The sequence below is a fragment of the Cyprinus carpio genome, chromosome B1 (assembly GCF_018340385.1).
Source record: "Cyprinus carpio isolate SPL01 chromosome B1, ASM1834038v1, whole genome shotgun sequence".
Lineage (NCBI taxonomy): Eukaryota > Metazoa > Chordata > Actinopteri > Cypriniformes > Cyprinidae > Cyprinus > Cyprinus carpio.
Genome location: NC_056597.1, coordinates 17,752,032 through 17,767,126, shown reverse-complemented (window position 1 = coordinate 17,767,126; position 15,095 = coordinate 17,752,032). Strand labels below are relative to the sequence as shown.

Below are 15,095 nucleotides of genomic sequence, written 5' to 3'. Positions count from 1 at the left end.
AGTGCACCTTATCAGTACAATACAGATGTGTTTGTTACCTAGAATCATTACTGCAACATTGGGAAAAATATAAAATATGGATTCTTCTTTATTTAAATGTTTGTAGTGAAATTGAATAGCTTGATTTTTATTGATGTTAGAATATTATAAATGTTCATACAGCATGAAACAGTTCTGTTATACAATTAGTTACACTAACATATGCATGACAGAATCTAATAGAATTAGTTACTAGCTTAACATGTTATACATTTTGTATTAAGTGTTGTGTATATATAAAAGATATTTAAAGACAATAATAACTGCATTTGCATCTGTGGTTCTTAAACAAAAAGGACGAGGTCCACTAGGGGGCCTCAGCAAACGATGTGCAACATACAGTATAAACTTGACATTTCGTTTTAATATGTCCTGAGCAACTGTTGTTTTTATTGAAGAACATACAGTTCTTGAAACTTGTGGGATTATAAAATGAACGATGGTTAATTAATTTTAGGTGACATGCTTAGTAAAAAGTTTGCAAACAAGCAGCATTTTCATTAGAAGTGCTTGTTTAGTCTATAGTTTAAGAAATTTGTCACATTTTTAAAAGGTTTTTTTTTTTGGAAAAAAAAATCAACAAAAATACTTCATTAATGAGAACATTTTGTAGTGAAATTGAATAACTGGATTTTTTTTTACTGCCATTAGAATATTATAATGATCAAACAGCATAGAACTCAGTTATACTTGACAAAAATTGACTAACAAATACATAGAATATCAGCATAAGATAATACTCTTACAAATTCATTATGCAATACATTTTGCACAGTGCTTATAAAGTGTTGCTATAGTAGTTTGTGCAAATTTGGTTTAATAATTTTGTAGTTTGGGGAAGTAGATCAGCATTGTGAACTACACATAATGATTAGCCTATATAGATCATCATGGACTGCATGTAGTGGAATTTGTGATGGAGATGATCTTTGGTGTGCTCAGTATAGGCACTGTGTTCAGGGGTTTTGGGGTGAGATTTATATCATATCTGTAGGGATTTGCTGACTCATAGAGGTGATTGTGGATGACCTTAATGCAGAACTGTGAGGTGGCCACAAGGCCTTGGATTTCCACCGCCCTTGGGGTTATTACAGCCTGCTTCACTTTACACAAGGACACACACATTAGATTCAACCTCTGTCTAGACCGCACACTCAGCTGTCTGATATTCCAGAAAACTAGCTGAGACATTATCGCTAAATAAGCTTTTTATGCACAACAATACCTAACTTCATGCTAACCTGTTTCATTTAGTGTCTCTGCAAACTAAAGGTTTCACTACATGTCATGAGCTCATTGAGAAATAGTTCATGTAAACCTTTGATCTATCTAAAATTCAAATTATAAAGCAAAGCTCTTCAAACACACCTTTTTAGATCAGAGTGAATCTGTAATACTATTATTCAATATAAATTCCATTCCCATCAAAGTACCAATGGTTTTAAAGTTTTTAAGGAAGATCCTAGAATTGACATAATAAATCAAAATAAAAGCATGACAGTGTTTTTATTAAGCACAGGTTTTTGTGATCCACAATATATGAATGTAGTTATCATAAAGATAAAAAATAAAAACAAGGACAAAAAGTAAGACTACTGACACATCTGCCAACCTTAATGTAATCCAGTTGTTCATAGTTTTGATATGTATATAATTGCTAATGTTACTGACTAAAATGATTGCTTAAAGTTAATTTCATAACAGGATGCTGTTCATTTGAGAATTGGGACTCAGTGTTCGGTGACTCTTATTTTGAAATTACAGCCCTAGCTTTGTGATATAGGTGTGGTATTGTAAAGTGCTGCTGTACAGTGGCAGTTAAACTGTGATTTATTGAATGTTCAAATTATATGTTAAAGAGAAAATAACGTGATACTAAAGTCACATGCACCTCAGAAGATCATCTTTGCCTTGAAAAATTACCCTATATAGATGCCATGATTTTGAGTCTGAAGGTTTTTTTCTGAAGTGATACCTGAGTGATACTGCTGCAACTGACAATTAGACTTTGAAATGTCTGTTTACACAATTTTAAAGCATAAGAAAAAAATAAAGCATGCATAATATATTCTAGATGATTTTAATATATATATATATATATATATATATATATATATATATATATATATATATATATATCACATCATGTATTAAAATATGCATATTGTACTTATTTTTATATATATCATAATAATTCTGTAGATTATAATAGTCATGAAGCTATTATTATTATTGATATAGATGATTTTAAAATGTGCCCCAATAAACCCATACACCTATGTTTTTAGTTTTTTGCCAATATAGCCAAGTAGCTGTAATTATGGAACCTTTATTTTGAAAAGATCGTATTATGACATAATTCCCTTAGCCGGAAGTGACTCTTTATTGCAGAGCAGCGCCCGTCCCGTTATTCTCAGTAATTGTTTTTCATCATTAATTATTCTGTTTTTTTCGAATAGACACATTACTGATTTCTGCGAAATAGGCAAAGCCCAGAGTGGCATTGCCTGCCAGTCTGTAGAAATGTCATAAATATGGTGTAAAAGGAAGAAACGAGTTTTCCAGTAGGTGGGCGATCTTTTTCTTCATCATTACTAATCATCGGGAGGAATTTCTCTGTTTTATCAAACGCAAGTATGTCAGGAAAACATTTCAACGTGCACGAAGTGGGGTGTTGCATCAAATACTTCATATTTGGATTTAATATTATATTTTGGGTGAGTTATGCATTTTTTACATTATGTGCGAGCTGTGAATGTATAGGCTTGCATTTTGTCGCCTGGGGTAACGCTCGGTGTCTGACACATTGGCCGTGCCTCAAAACCTAGTAAGCTGCCTACCTAGACAGCAGTGTCGAACGTTTCAAACGCGGTTATGGTGGCCAAATGCTGTCGAACGTTCTAAGTTCACCTACTGTATGAAACCCTAATTTGTGTTGAATTTACGGAGGCTCATTTAAGGCATGCCATGATACAAAAAAATTATATGCGAATATTCCAAAGGGAGCTTATCTTGCCCAGAAATTGCAGTTTGAACATTCCAAAAGCGCTTATGATGTCCAGAAATGCATTTAGAACTTTCCGGATGCTCTTATGGTATTAGAAATAATGTTCAGACGTTCCAAACACTCTTTATGCTGCTAACAAATGCTGCTAAAATGCTCGAAAACAGAAATGCTGTAAAAAAGTTCCTAATGCATTGTATTAAAGGGATACTCCACCCCAAAATGAAAATTTTGTCATTAATCCCTTCCAAACCTTTAAAAGCTTCGTTCATCTTCGGAACACAATTTAAGATATTTTGGATGAAAACCAGGAGGTTTGGGACTGTCCCATTGACTGCCAAATAAATTACACTGTCATGGTCCAGAAAAATATAAAAGACATCGTCAGAATAGTCCATCTGCCATCAGTATTTCAACCGTAACGTTATGAAGCGACCAGAATACTTTTTGTATGCGAAGAAAACAAAAATAACGACTTTATTCAGCAAATAATCTCCTCTTTGTCTCTCCGCATCACCGTAGTGCCATTTTGGAGAATATCCACTGGACGCAAGCTGCGTACACTCTTCTGTGTCAGCCGCGCTGTTTTCGTTCAAATCAAAGCGTAAATACACGTAGAAAAGGTATCCTTGTGTCGTGGCCATAGACTGTATAAAAACATGGATGTAGTGTCCGTGATGTCACCCGTAGTTTTCTGAAGAGCGTTTTTGAAGCTCAGAGTGGGTGGAGCGGGCCGTCGCCATCTTGGCAGTGCGGCACCACGTATCACTCCCGGATAATCAAAAATGGGCAAAAAAGCTGGAGCTGGTTGCTGAAGCCACGCCCACCTAGCTTTACGGCAGTGTCAGCAGCGGCAATCCACCTGTCATTCAAGTGGCCACAACCTTAATTATGCAGAACTTTAAGGCTTAATATAATTTAAATGGATGACTTTAAATCAAAAAATCACCCCCCCCCAACAGTTGTCATGAAGGGCAAAATTAGCTATATAGTACAAAATAATTTTTTGAACCAGGCTGTAGACATGTTTTTTTTTCTGCTGTAAAGTTGGGTGTTTTAACATGGGGAGTCTACTGGATTGTCTCCCTTTTGCAGTCAGCCTCTAGTGGCCAGTTGATGAATTACAGTTTAAGTCACTTCTGTGTTGGCTTCACAAGAGAGAGTGGGAGTTTGCTGCTTGGTCACAGCTGACACAGAATAGCGTACGCTGCTTGCATATATTCTCCAAAATAGCGCCACAACGGTGATGCGGAGAGACACAGAGGAGACAAATTGTTAAATAAAGTCGTTATTTTTTGTTTGTTTATGGGACAGTCACAAGCCTCCCGGTTTTCATCCAAAATATCTTAAATTGTGTTCCGAAGATGAACAAAGTTTTTAAGGGTTTGGAACAACATGGGGGTAAGTGATTAATGCCAAAATTTTCATTTTGGGGTGGAGTAACCCTTTAAAAAACAAGGTTTGAACAGTCCTAACATGCTTATGATGGCTGTCAAAAAATGCTGTCAACTGTTGCAATCAAGCTGTCTACGCAGGCAGCCAGTTTTGAGACACAACCCATGTGTCAGGTGGTTTTTGCCATGATAAAAATCTATAAAAATGTGTACTTAACCACAAACAAAATTTAAAAGGTAATTTATAGTACTTATGCTAATATGCATAATTTATCATTTATTATGCTTATGCTAATATACACTTTTTAGCTGCTGGGGGTGGCTTTCCTGTCCGTGGCTCTGTGGGCCTGGAGTGAGAAGGTGAGTGAAGCCCATCTTTTTACAAACACTTCATATATGAATCTGTTTAAGTGAGATCTTGGTCTAATTAAACTGAAATCAAGTTATTAGGGGCCAAGCATTGAATGTGCTTATATATTTCTTATTATATATTTCTTATATATTATATATTATTATATATTATATATTTATTATTATTATTCTTCCGCTTTTTCTTCTTTTCTTGTATATTATATATTATTTTGTGTTATATATTTATTATTATTATTCTTAATTTTTTTCTTATTGTTCTGAGGGCACATGAGTAGTTTCAGCATTTTGACCACCTACTGGTCAAAATACTTATAAATAAAATATTTTTTTTGTTTATAGTTTCTAAAATGTTTGACCAAAAAATCACAAGTTAGATTCAGAGCGTCATACCAAATCAAATGATACCCAATTTTTCTATGTCAGACATTTTGAGCGTAATTTTGTTGTAAAAATTTATTTAGAGTTTTGTTTTTTGTTTTGGGTTTTTTGTATATTTTATTATTGGAAAGATATAAAATTTGACACACAAAAAGAAGTCAGTCTTATCATTAACCACAGCAAGTTGGAGTCTCTAGCTCAAACTCTTTAGTGCCACCAACAGGCCAAATTTTCACTCATGTTTCTGCTAATAACTTTTGAATCGTACGGTCTAAAAGCAAAATTCCCTTTTCCTCTGATTCCTTGGCACATATCAAGATGAATGCATACCAAAATGTAAATTTCTATGGGCCAAGATTTTTCGCAGTTTGAAATTTTCCAAAAAACAACTTTTTCGAACTCGTCCTAGACGGTTTATCCAATTTTCAAACCGTTTTTGTAAAGCGCGCTAACAAATTTGACAAAGTTTTGCAAAAATGCACATGAGGGTATATCTCCACAATGGTTTTAAAAAGTTTGACAAAGTTTTGCTGATTTCCAAACATTGGTATGATATTTTAACAAAAATAACAAGCAAGATCTGTGCAGGGCACATGAAGCAGGGTAATCAAGTTGCGGGAAGGTAGCTCTCTAGAACAGGTGTAGTAACCAGCCTCCCTTAGCTCTTCGTTCCCTCTGTTGAGCTTGGCACCTTAATTGCTGCTTGCAGCTATATTTATTTATTCTCAGTTTTGTTCCCATTTGTATTTCCATCAGGGGGTTCTGTCCAACATATCCTCCATCACAGATCTGGGTGGGTTTGATCCAGTGTGGCTGTTTCTCGTGGTGGGTGGAGTGATGTTCGTGCTCGGCTTCGCAGGATGCATCGGTGCTCTGAGGGAAAACTCCTTTCTACTTAAGTTTGTATGTTATGTTTTCTTTTTACCAGTGAGTTCAAGCAGACATTTTGAGCAATATTTACTTGGCACACCTGCTATCCACCATAAATATGTTATGCTCTGAATATTAAGTAAAGCATGAGTGTCCATAGTCTGGTTCATGGACTCACTCCAACTGATTTAATACACATATTTAAGTAATTTGTACATCACAAAATGATAAATTTGGATACGTTACAAAAAATGTTTTTGGAACTAGAGCTAAGACATGTAGTGCTGCAGGGATGACATTTTTGTAGGCCAAAACTTGGAAATTAGATCAATTCTGAGTCAATGGGTTTTGGAATAGGTTTTTGGTTAAAAACTTGAAATAAGGTGTGTGGTTAACACACCTAACCACTTGGAAAAACTGCCTATGGAAAATCATATTGAGTTTTTCTCAAGGGAATCAGGCTGATGCTAATTTTTCCAGATTGTTCTACAAATTTTGTTATCAGTGCAGCGCTGTATTCCAGTATTTGTAAGGCAGTAAAAGAATTGTGTTAAAGCTTTAGGTACATTTAAGGTTTCAGTTTTTAGTTTGGCATAAGTGCCTTGAACTTGTTGTCATGGCACACATCTTATCTGCATGATAAAGTGTTTAACACAACGCCGTTTCTGTGTCCTGTTTTGCAATGTTCAAATTAAAAGTAAAGGTTCCAGAAGAGGATTTTCACAGTGATGACATAGAAACCCAAAAAGGTTCTGTGGGAAGATTCTTACAAGAACAATTCTTAAAAGAAACATTTTTATCATTTTAATAATCTAAAGGCAATGGAAAGATTCCATGGATATTAAAGGTTTTTCATAGATTTTTTTTAATAATAATAAAAAAGTATGCAAGTAAATACAAGAAAGAAGGATAATTGCAGTTTAGTTTGCAAATATCTCAATGATGTATAGATTGCCTGTTAGATTATTAAAGGCAATATTTTAAAAATGACAATTCAAAATGATAAGACTTTAAACCCAGAGCTGAAATTATTTACAAAGCAAATCTGAATTGAGTCTGTATTGTAATATATATGAAGTGGTTGAGCTGAATTCATTGCAAAAGTTTAATACTTGATCCCTAAGCTGAATGTTTGAGAAATACTAATACAATGCTGCTTTGCAAATACTGTAAACAGAATGCTTATCTCAGCCGTGTGCAGACATATGTGAATAGAGAGTGCAGGTGGTTCACAAAATCACATTTTTGAATGGCTGGATATGAGTAACTGCGTAGGTAGGTGAGATTGACTGGATTGGATGCGGTTTGAAAGTGTGTGAACTTCCTCTCATGCAGGTTCTGGTGGTCTGTGTTACTCCTTTCATATGAGAGAGGATGCTGTGAGAGCTTTGTGGGAATGTCAAGAATGGTGTTGCGAAAGTATTACAAGAGGCCCGTTTCCTCTGTAGGGAGGCTTTCTTAAAACATCTGGAAACACCAGATGAACTGTGATGTCAGTCTGGAAGTATTCATTGCAATCATCACATTGACAAATCATCGCTCACTGTACTTGTATAAAAAATAGTGTTTGCAGTTGGAGATGAATCTTGTGAAAATGTGACTGTTTTGAGATGGGAAATGAGGAGAACTGCGTCATCTCTAAAAAATGTGAATTTCTCTGTAAATGTTTCAAGGGATGTTGGCAGGGTTAGGAATCATAAACCAGAAAAAAATCCCTTTAGTTTAATCTGCTGTTTGAATTTAACACATTCTTGATTTATTGGAGACCCTTAAAGCTGATGTTATCCATCATGATTTGTGTAACCAGAACTATGCTGTCCTCTTCCGCAGTTTTCCGTTTTTCTGGGAATCATATTTTTCCTGGAGTTGACCGCGGGAGTCTTGGCGTTTGTCTTTAAGGACTGGATTAAAGACCAGCTCAAGTTCTTCATCAACAACAATATTAGAGCGTACAGAGATGACATTGACCTACAGAATCTCATCGACTTCACACAAGATTATGTAAGAACACACTGGCACACGCATAAAACAAAACCGAGAAAAGTATTGTTGTTTTTTTTTTAAAGGTAAAGTTACTTTTTTATGCTAATCGCAATTTAATGTGCAAACATAAGTCTAAATCAATAAGTATGCACTTCTGAAATGTTTCTCTGTTTATTCTGCTGGTATATAATAATAAAAATAATATTTGTAATAATAATTATATATGTATGTATGTGTGTGTATAAGTGCTGTCAAACGATTAATCGCGAATAATAGCATCCAAAATAAAAGTTTTTGCTTGCATAATAAATGGATGTGTGCTGTTTATATTTATTATGTATTTATAAATACACATACATGTATATATTTCAGAAAAACAGGTTGTTTATATTAAATATATTTGTTTATGATATAAATTATATCAATATAAATATAGACGTAAATACATGTAAATATTTTCAAAATATATACTGTATGTGTATGTATTTTATACTGTATATACGTAATAAATATACACAGAACACACATATATTATGCAAACAAAAACTTTTATTTTGGATGTGTTTAATCATAATTAATCGTTTGACAGCACTAATATATAATGTATGTACACACACACACACACACTCATGCATTAGCCATTCAATAAGTTATTCATATTTAGTTCTACTACTATATATTGCTTGATTTTGACATTTTGTGAGCTAGCAGCAATATGTTTAAATCTGTAATGGCTTTCAGCTATTGGTTGGTTCGCACATGGATATCCAATGCATGTATGTTTCTGCAGTGGGAGTGTTGTGGAGCTTTTGGGCCTGAAGACTGGAATCTGAACATTTACTTTAATTGTACTGACACTAATCTGAGCAGAGAGAAATGTGGGGTTCCCTTTTCCTGCTGCACCAAGGACCCTGCTGTGAGTAAACACAGTGTATACACTCTTTACACGCATGCAGCACACACAGACACTCGTCTTCCAGTCATCTTACTGCCTTGAAAGTGTCATTGTCTCCTTCCAGAAGACGTGGGAACATAAACAGGAAGTGACAAAGTGCACACCCACATACGACACAACAGTTCTCTATTTAATATAATGCTCAAAGCCTATGATTTAATGTGGAATGTTAAGTTATCCAGAGGACTAAATCCTGGCTTTCTTTTTGTTTCTCTTCTCAAAGGAGGATGTGATAAACACACAGTGTGGATATGACATTCGAGAGAAAGATGTAAGTATGCATTTGTCAAAAGAATATTCTGGGCCTGTCAATGTCCAAAATGACACAAAATCCCCATAAAAGTATTCTAAAAGTGGTTCATATGCACTACATTTTAAGTTCTCTGAAGCCATAGCTAGCTTACTCTAATGTTTTTTTATGTAGAATTGTTTATGATTTTGCATCTTTGGCTAATGTGTGTTTTTATGTGTGAAGGACAATGAACAGAAGATGTTTATACACACAAAAGGATGTGTACCACAGTTTGAGAAATGGTTACAGGAGAATTTAACCGTAGTTGCCGGAATCTTCATAGGAATTGCACTTCTGCAGGTGAATGAACGGTCATTAAAATACACATGCACACTGAACATTTTATGTTGTGTATGTCCCACTATAAACAGCAGCCATTTATAAGTTAAGGAAAAAAAAAACTGATGATAGATAATTTACAAAATGTACTCTCCTTGACTGTAATGCAGTAATCAAGGAGAGACTGTAATCTTCTAATCTCTGAACGGTAGCGTAGGAGCTGTGATATAGCTTACGCTCCCTGACAATTGAATAAACATGGCCCTCTGATACATTAAACCCTTGAATATTGATTTATACTAGTGTTCTATTTCATGCATTGTTTTAATTGATCTCCAGTGTCTTGTGAGTGCTCTTTCATTTCAGCAACTGTCCTTCAAATTTACCACCGAAACACAATCTGCCAAGTGTGGTTATTTTATTGATTTCTAGACTGCTGTGTCCTCTTCAGGGCATATAATAGTTTAGAATTTAATTTTGCATTAGATTTAATAATGTCCAGGAAGCCACATGTAAAACACAGTGATGATTAATTCAGTGTTGTTTTGTTTTGCCTGATATAAAAACCTTTTCCCTGCTTCTAGATATTTGGGATCTGCCTGGCACAGAATCTTCTGAGTGACATTGAGGCGGTCAGGGAGAGCTGGTAAGGAACATCCCTGATAAAAGAATTACACCTGATATGAGATCTGAGTCACAACACAAGACTAATGGTGAACTGACTAATGCAGATACATTATGACTAATTTCTCATTTAAAAAGCGGGTCATAGTATATTCAGCCATTTATTAAAACCATCTTTTTTTATTCATTTAGACTGGTAGCAAACACCTGTTTGGTTGAGTGCAGTTTCAGTCCAAACTCATAACAAGCACACTGGATGAAATCTTGTTTTCTTAAGCTGTGAGTTTGATGGTGATGTGCAGGTAGAGAATGTCACATCTTACTAACATCTCTGTTTTTCATCCTCCAGTTTGTTCACCTGAAGCACTCGAGCTGTTCTGCAGACAGATCCTCCATTTCTCTTGTCAGTCAGCAACAGGGTTGGCACATTGTCATCACAGTATCCTAGCAACCAGTGAGGGATTCCATTCACATACCTCCTTTATATTTCAATGTACAGCGACATCTTCATGTTTTGCTTTGATTTGCTTTTAATCCTTCAAAGTACAAAATTCAACAGTATTAACACACAACTCACTTGTCGTCTTTAAGAAACACTTAAAGGAATAGTTCAGCCATAACTGAAAATGTACTCACCGTAAGGCAATCCAAGATGTAGATGAGTTTGTTTCTTCATCAGAACAGGTTTGGAGAAATGTAGCATCGCATCACTTGCTCACCAGTGGATCCTCTGCAGTGAATGGGTGCCGTCAGAATGAGAGTCCAAACAGCTGAAAAAAAATCACAATAATCCACAAGTAATCAACACTAATCCAGTCCATCAATTATCATCTTGTGAAGTAAAAAGCTGCATGTTTGTAAGAAAAAAATAAAAAATAAAATCCATCATTAAAACGTTAACTTTAAACCGTCGCTTCTGGACAAAATACCAACGTCCATAATAACACTTCACAAGACATTAAGTGATAGAGTCATGTGGATTATTGTGACTCTCATTCTGACGGCACCCATCCACTACCCATTTCAGCAAATTTTGATTTTTGGGTGAACTATTCGTTTAAGGCCACTTGCATTCTGTCTGTAACATTCTTTAACTGTTGGTTTATGTACAGAATATATCCTTAAGATGAGCGTATTTGACACAATAAGCATTGCATTTTGCAAGTTAAAATGAATGCAACTAAAAACATAGAAATGAACTGTTGGGCAGAAGAAGCAATGGTTCAGTTAATGAGTTGTTTCAATGTGGGCAAATGCAAGCAAGCTCAGTGTTTATAGGTTATTATTAGTTCTGAACGAGTTAGTGCACTTTTTCTGCATTTTCAGCACTGTTTTTAGGGAGAAAATAAAAATCAAAAAATCTGCGTAATTATGCAGAATGGACATTTAAATAATAAAATGTGTTTGTTAATGCTAAGAGTACTATAGTTCTATTAATAGCTAATTGCGTGAAGTATTTCTTACTTGAGGGGGATGTGTAGAATGTGTGGAAATCAGATTCTGTGCAGACCCAGTATTAGTGAGACAGTAGTAGCCTGCAGATTGTGTTCAATGAAGAGTTACTGTCTACTACACACTACATGAGTGTTTGACTCACATTATGACTTTCAAATGTACATAATCCATTGAGACTATTTGTTTATGTTGTTCACATTGTCAGATTGTGTGTCTGTGTGAATATTACCTGTTTAATGGATTTTATAAAACACAGTTGCTTTTGAAACTAAGGGAAAATGCACTGCATGCTTATTGGAATAACACTACATTTTCTCAGTGTGTTCAGCTATATGAAGATATTTTTGTGAATCGCTATGTTTATCTGTACTGGATTTTCAAATAATAGCCACTGTGTAAGTAATGGTGTCACTAGAATGTTTTTAGAACATTAGCACTGAGGTTTTGCCAGATTTAAGACCGATTCAGATTCTGGAAAGGTTAGAAAAAAAACTATCAAACTGGGTATATGGGTGAGTTTCATGTCAAATAACATGTCCAAAAAATGTGAAAAATTATATTTTCCATGGAAAAAAATAAGCCTATTTTTCTTAACAATAAGGCTGTGAATGACATAATTTATATGGCATTTAAGGATGTTGCCCCTTCTAATTCTCAGTACTATTATGGTAAAAATATCTGTATTTTTATTATTATTTAATTAATTTATATAGGAGTATTTGTTGAATTCTCTTTCATTTCTGAGAATTTTTATTAAATTTTAAAAAATCCGGATTCCAGAGAATATTATTTTTTAATACAGTGAGATGTGAATTGCAAAAAAACTGTTGGTAATGGTACCAAAAAATCTTGATGGTAAATTAGTCTTCATTTAATTGTTATTATCTTAGAATTTAGAGAAATTAGAGAATTTAATGATTTTTATGAAAGCATCTGCAATATGCATAAATATAAAAGGGATGGACTATAATTGGGACATATTGTTATGAGATTCACCCATATGTATGATATTGAATCAAGAAATATTTCTGAAATCATGATGTCTTAACCAGAAAGATGATGAGAATGTTTTGCTTTGATTGTGAAATGAATCTGCAGCGTGTTAGATGGTGGTGTTTTGACTTTAGTAAAAACAGGGTTCGTGAGATTATTTGAAACACAAGCTTATTTAATGAATCCCTATGGTTGTGTTAATGCCTTTTCACTTTACACTTTCCCGATGTGTGTAACTTTAATATATCATAATATGTTTGTTTTTAGTTCATTAAAGTATTGGACAGTCTTGGTGAAAGGTAAAACCACTAACTGGTTTTGCAGTATGTGCACAGTGAAACTGGAGAACAGGGACGTTTTAGTATTAAAACGCCTTTTTGGTCCATTGTTGACTGGAAGTGCCATAAATGTATTATTAAACATTGGCATATTTTACCAATTTCTCAAAAAAAATAAAAAATAATAATAATTAAAAAAAAAATTACAGCTACACAATTTCATAGTAAAACCAAGATATTTAGTGTTACATTTTGTGGAAGAAAAAAAAAATTGTATCATACTGAATAATCATCTTGTTATTATCAGAAAATGCAGTTTTTCAGAGCAAGATAATTAAAACTTTATCATTACAGTTATTGCACTAGCTGTGAACGGGCCATAAATATTGTCTCAATAATGGCATACTTGAGAAAAATAAAAGGAGGTGGATCTGCATTTCTTATATTTGGCAAGAAATTTATTTTGTTTTTATTCTTATTTTCAATGTTTCTGTGTCATTTCTTCATATTCATTTTACATGACCTTATTTAACAAATGTAATAAAAAATTAACATTGTTTCCCAAGATGGTGGTATTGGAAACAATAAATTTTATATGTTTTTGTATGTGTGGTAAGCATGTGTCTATGCCTGTGACTCTTTTCTAGACACTACTTATTAACAATAAAGTGTCATTAATTGTCTCTAAAATTTAATTATCAAAATTACATAAGGCTCACATGCCATGCAATTTTGAAATGTTAATCTTTATAAAATTCAGTATATTTAATAAAATTGAGTGTTAAAAGACAATAACAAACCTTATTATTCACACCCTTATAATATTTTTTACAAAATACAATCTAATTAAAATTTATCATAAAAACTTCACAGCAGTTATGATATTAAATATTACTAAAAATAATTTTACAATATTTTAAAATTTGTTGTGTTTAATAAAGTAGTAGATGTGAGCATATTATATATTGTAGCTTTTATTAAAATTGTAGCTACATCTAAAGACTGCATATTCTGTAGTCCTCATGCAGCTTTAAGCAGACGTTAGATGGCGCTAGAGGACGGTATGAAAGATGTCAAAGAAGCTGACGAAGGTCAGGATTTAATTGTGAAAATTAAATAGAAATTTATATTAATTTACAGCTGTACAAGAACAATAACAACATAGCAAACAACAATTCATTTATAAGCTACGTATTAATGATTCTACACACGTGACAACGCTTACAGATTAACCTTTGCCTGGATCTGATGGTTTATGGTTAAATAAACTGCATTAATTTCACAGTTAACACAAACATAGATCTTTACTTTAAAAGGTATAATTAAACACTATGATGTTCTGTTAAAAAGTATGAGGATATTCCTTGAAATCCACCAAACAACATTAAAGTATATATATATATATATATATATATATATATATATATATATATATATATATATATATATATATATATGAAACAAATTTTGACATTGGTAAAGTTTAACACACACACACTTAACTAAATTTCAGGGGTGTGTCCACCTTGAGACCTTGTTGGAAATGAAACCGCGATGCCTAAATCACCTTAAGTGCACTTGCTTATACAACCCTTCTTCTTCCTTTTGGAAGCAGCATTGGTAATCTGAGCAGATTAGGATCTGCTGTGTCTTCTTAATCCCACCACGATTAAAATAGGATTAGAACTCATCTCTTGGCCTCAGTATCACAGTAACTGCTCAGTGGCACTGACACTCTCTGTCTTCCTGTCCCATGGAGCAAAGGCACAGCAAAGGCACAGGGTCACTGTGTTTTGAACTGTCATCATGTCACTTTTCAGTGACACTTTTCACTTTTCTCACACTGACAAATACTGTACTATACATATGTATTAGATTAATGGGCATAATTCAACCATACTATGTCATATGTCAATTTGTATTCTACAGGACGACCAACCATGGGTTCAGCAATGACTGCATAAATTTAAAGTCAATATGGGAAAAGGACATTGGAGCTGTAATCGGGGACGAAGAGTGGAAAATAATTTTGTGAAATGCTGGTAAATGCGTCAGAGAAGCCAGAGGGCAATTTACACAGTACAAAATCATACACAGGTTTGACACCTCTTAGACTTAACAGAATGGGTCTGACAAATAATAATATTTGTTGGAAATGCCAAAAGGACAGAGATACTTT

At 34.0% G+C, this 15,095-nt stretch overlaps 1 protein-coding gene across 1 annotated transcript; it reads left to right on the top strand.

Moving 5' to 3' along the window:
* Window positions 1–2,396: 2,396 nt before the first annotated feature.
* LOC109060690 (tetraspanin-5-like) lies at window positions 2,397–10,926 on the top strand. Its single transcript, XM_042716819.1, has 9 exons — window positions 2,397–2,756; window positions 4,747–4,797; window positions 5,944–6,090; window positions 7,888–8,058; window positions 8,831–8,956; window positions 9,219–9,266; window positions 9,471–9,587; window positions 10,151–10,212; window positions 10,540–10,926. Exons 1-9 carry the CDS (start codon window positions 2,676–2,678, stop codon window positions 10,550–10,552), a joined length of 816 nt encoding a protein of 271 aa, XP_042572753.1. The 5' UTR covers window positions 2,397–2,675; the 3' UTR covers window positions 10,553–10,926.
* Window positions 10,927–15,095: the final 4,169 nt, after the last annotated feature.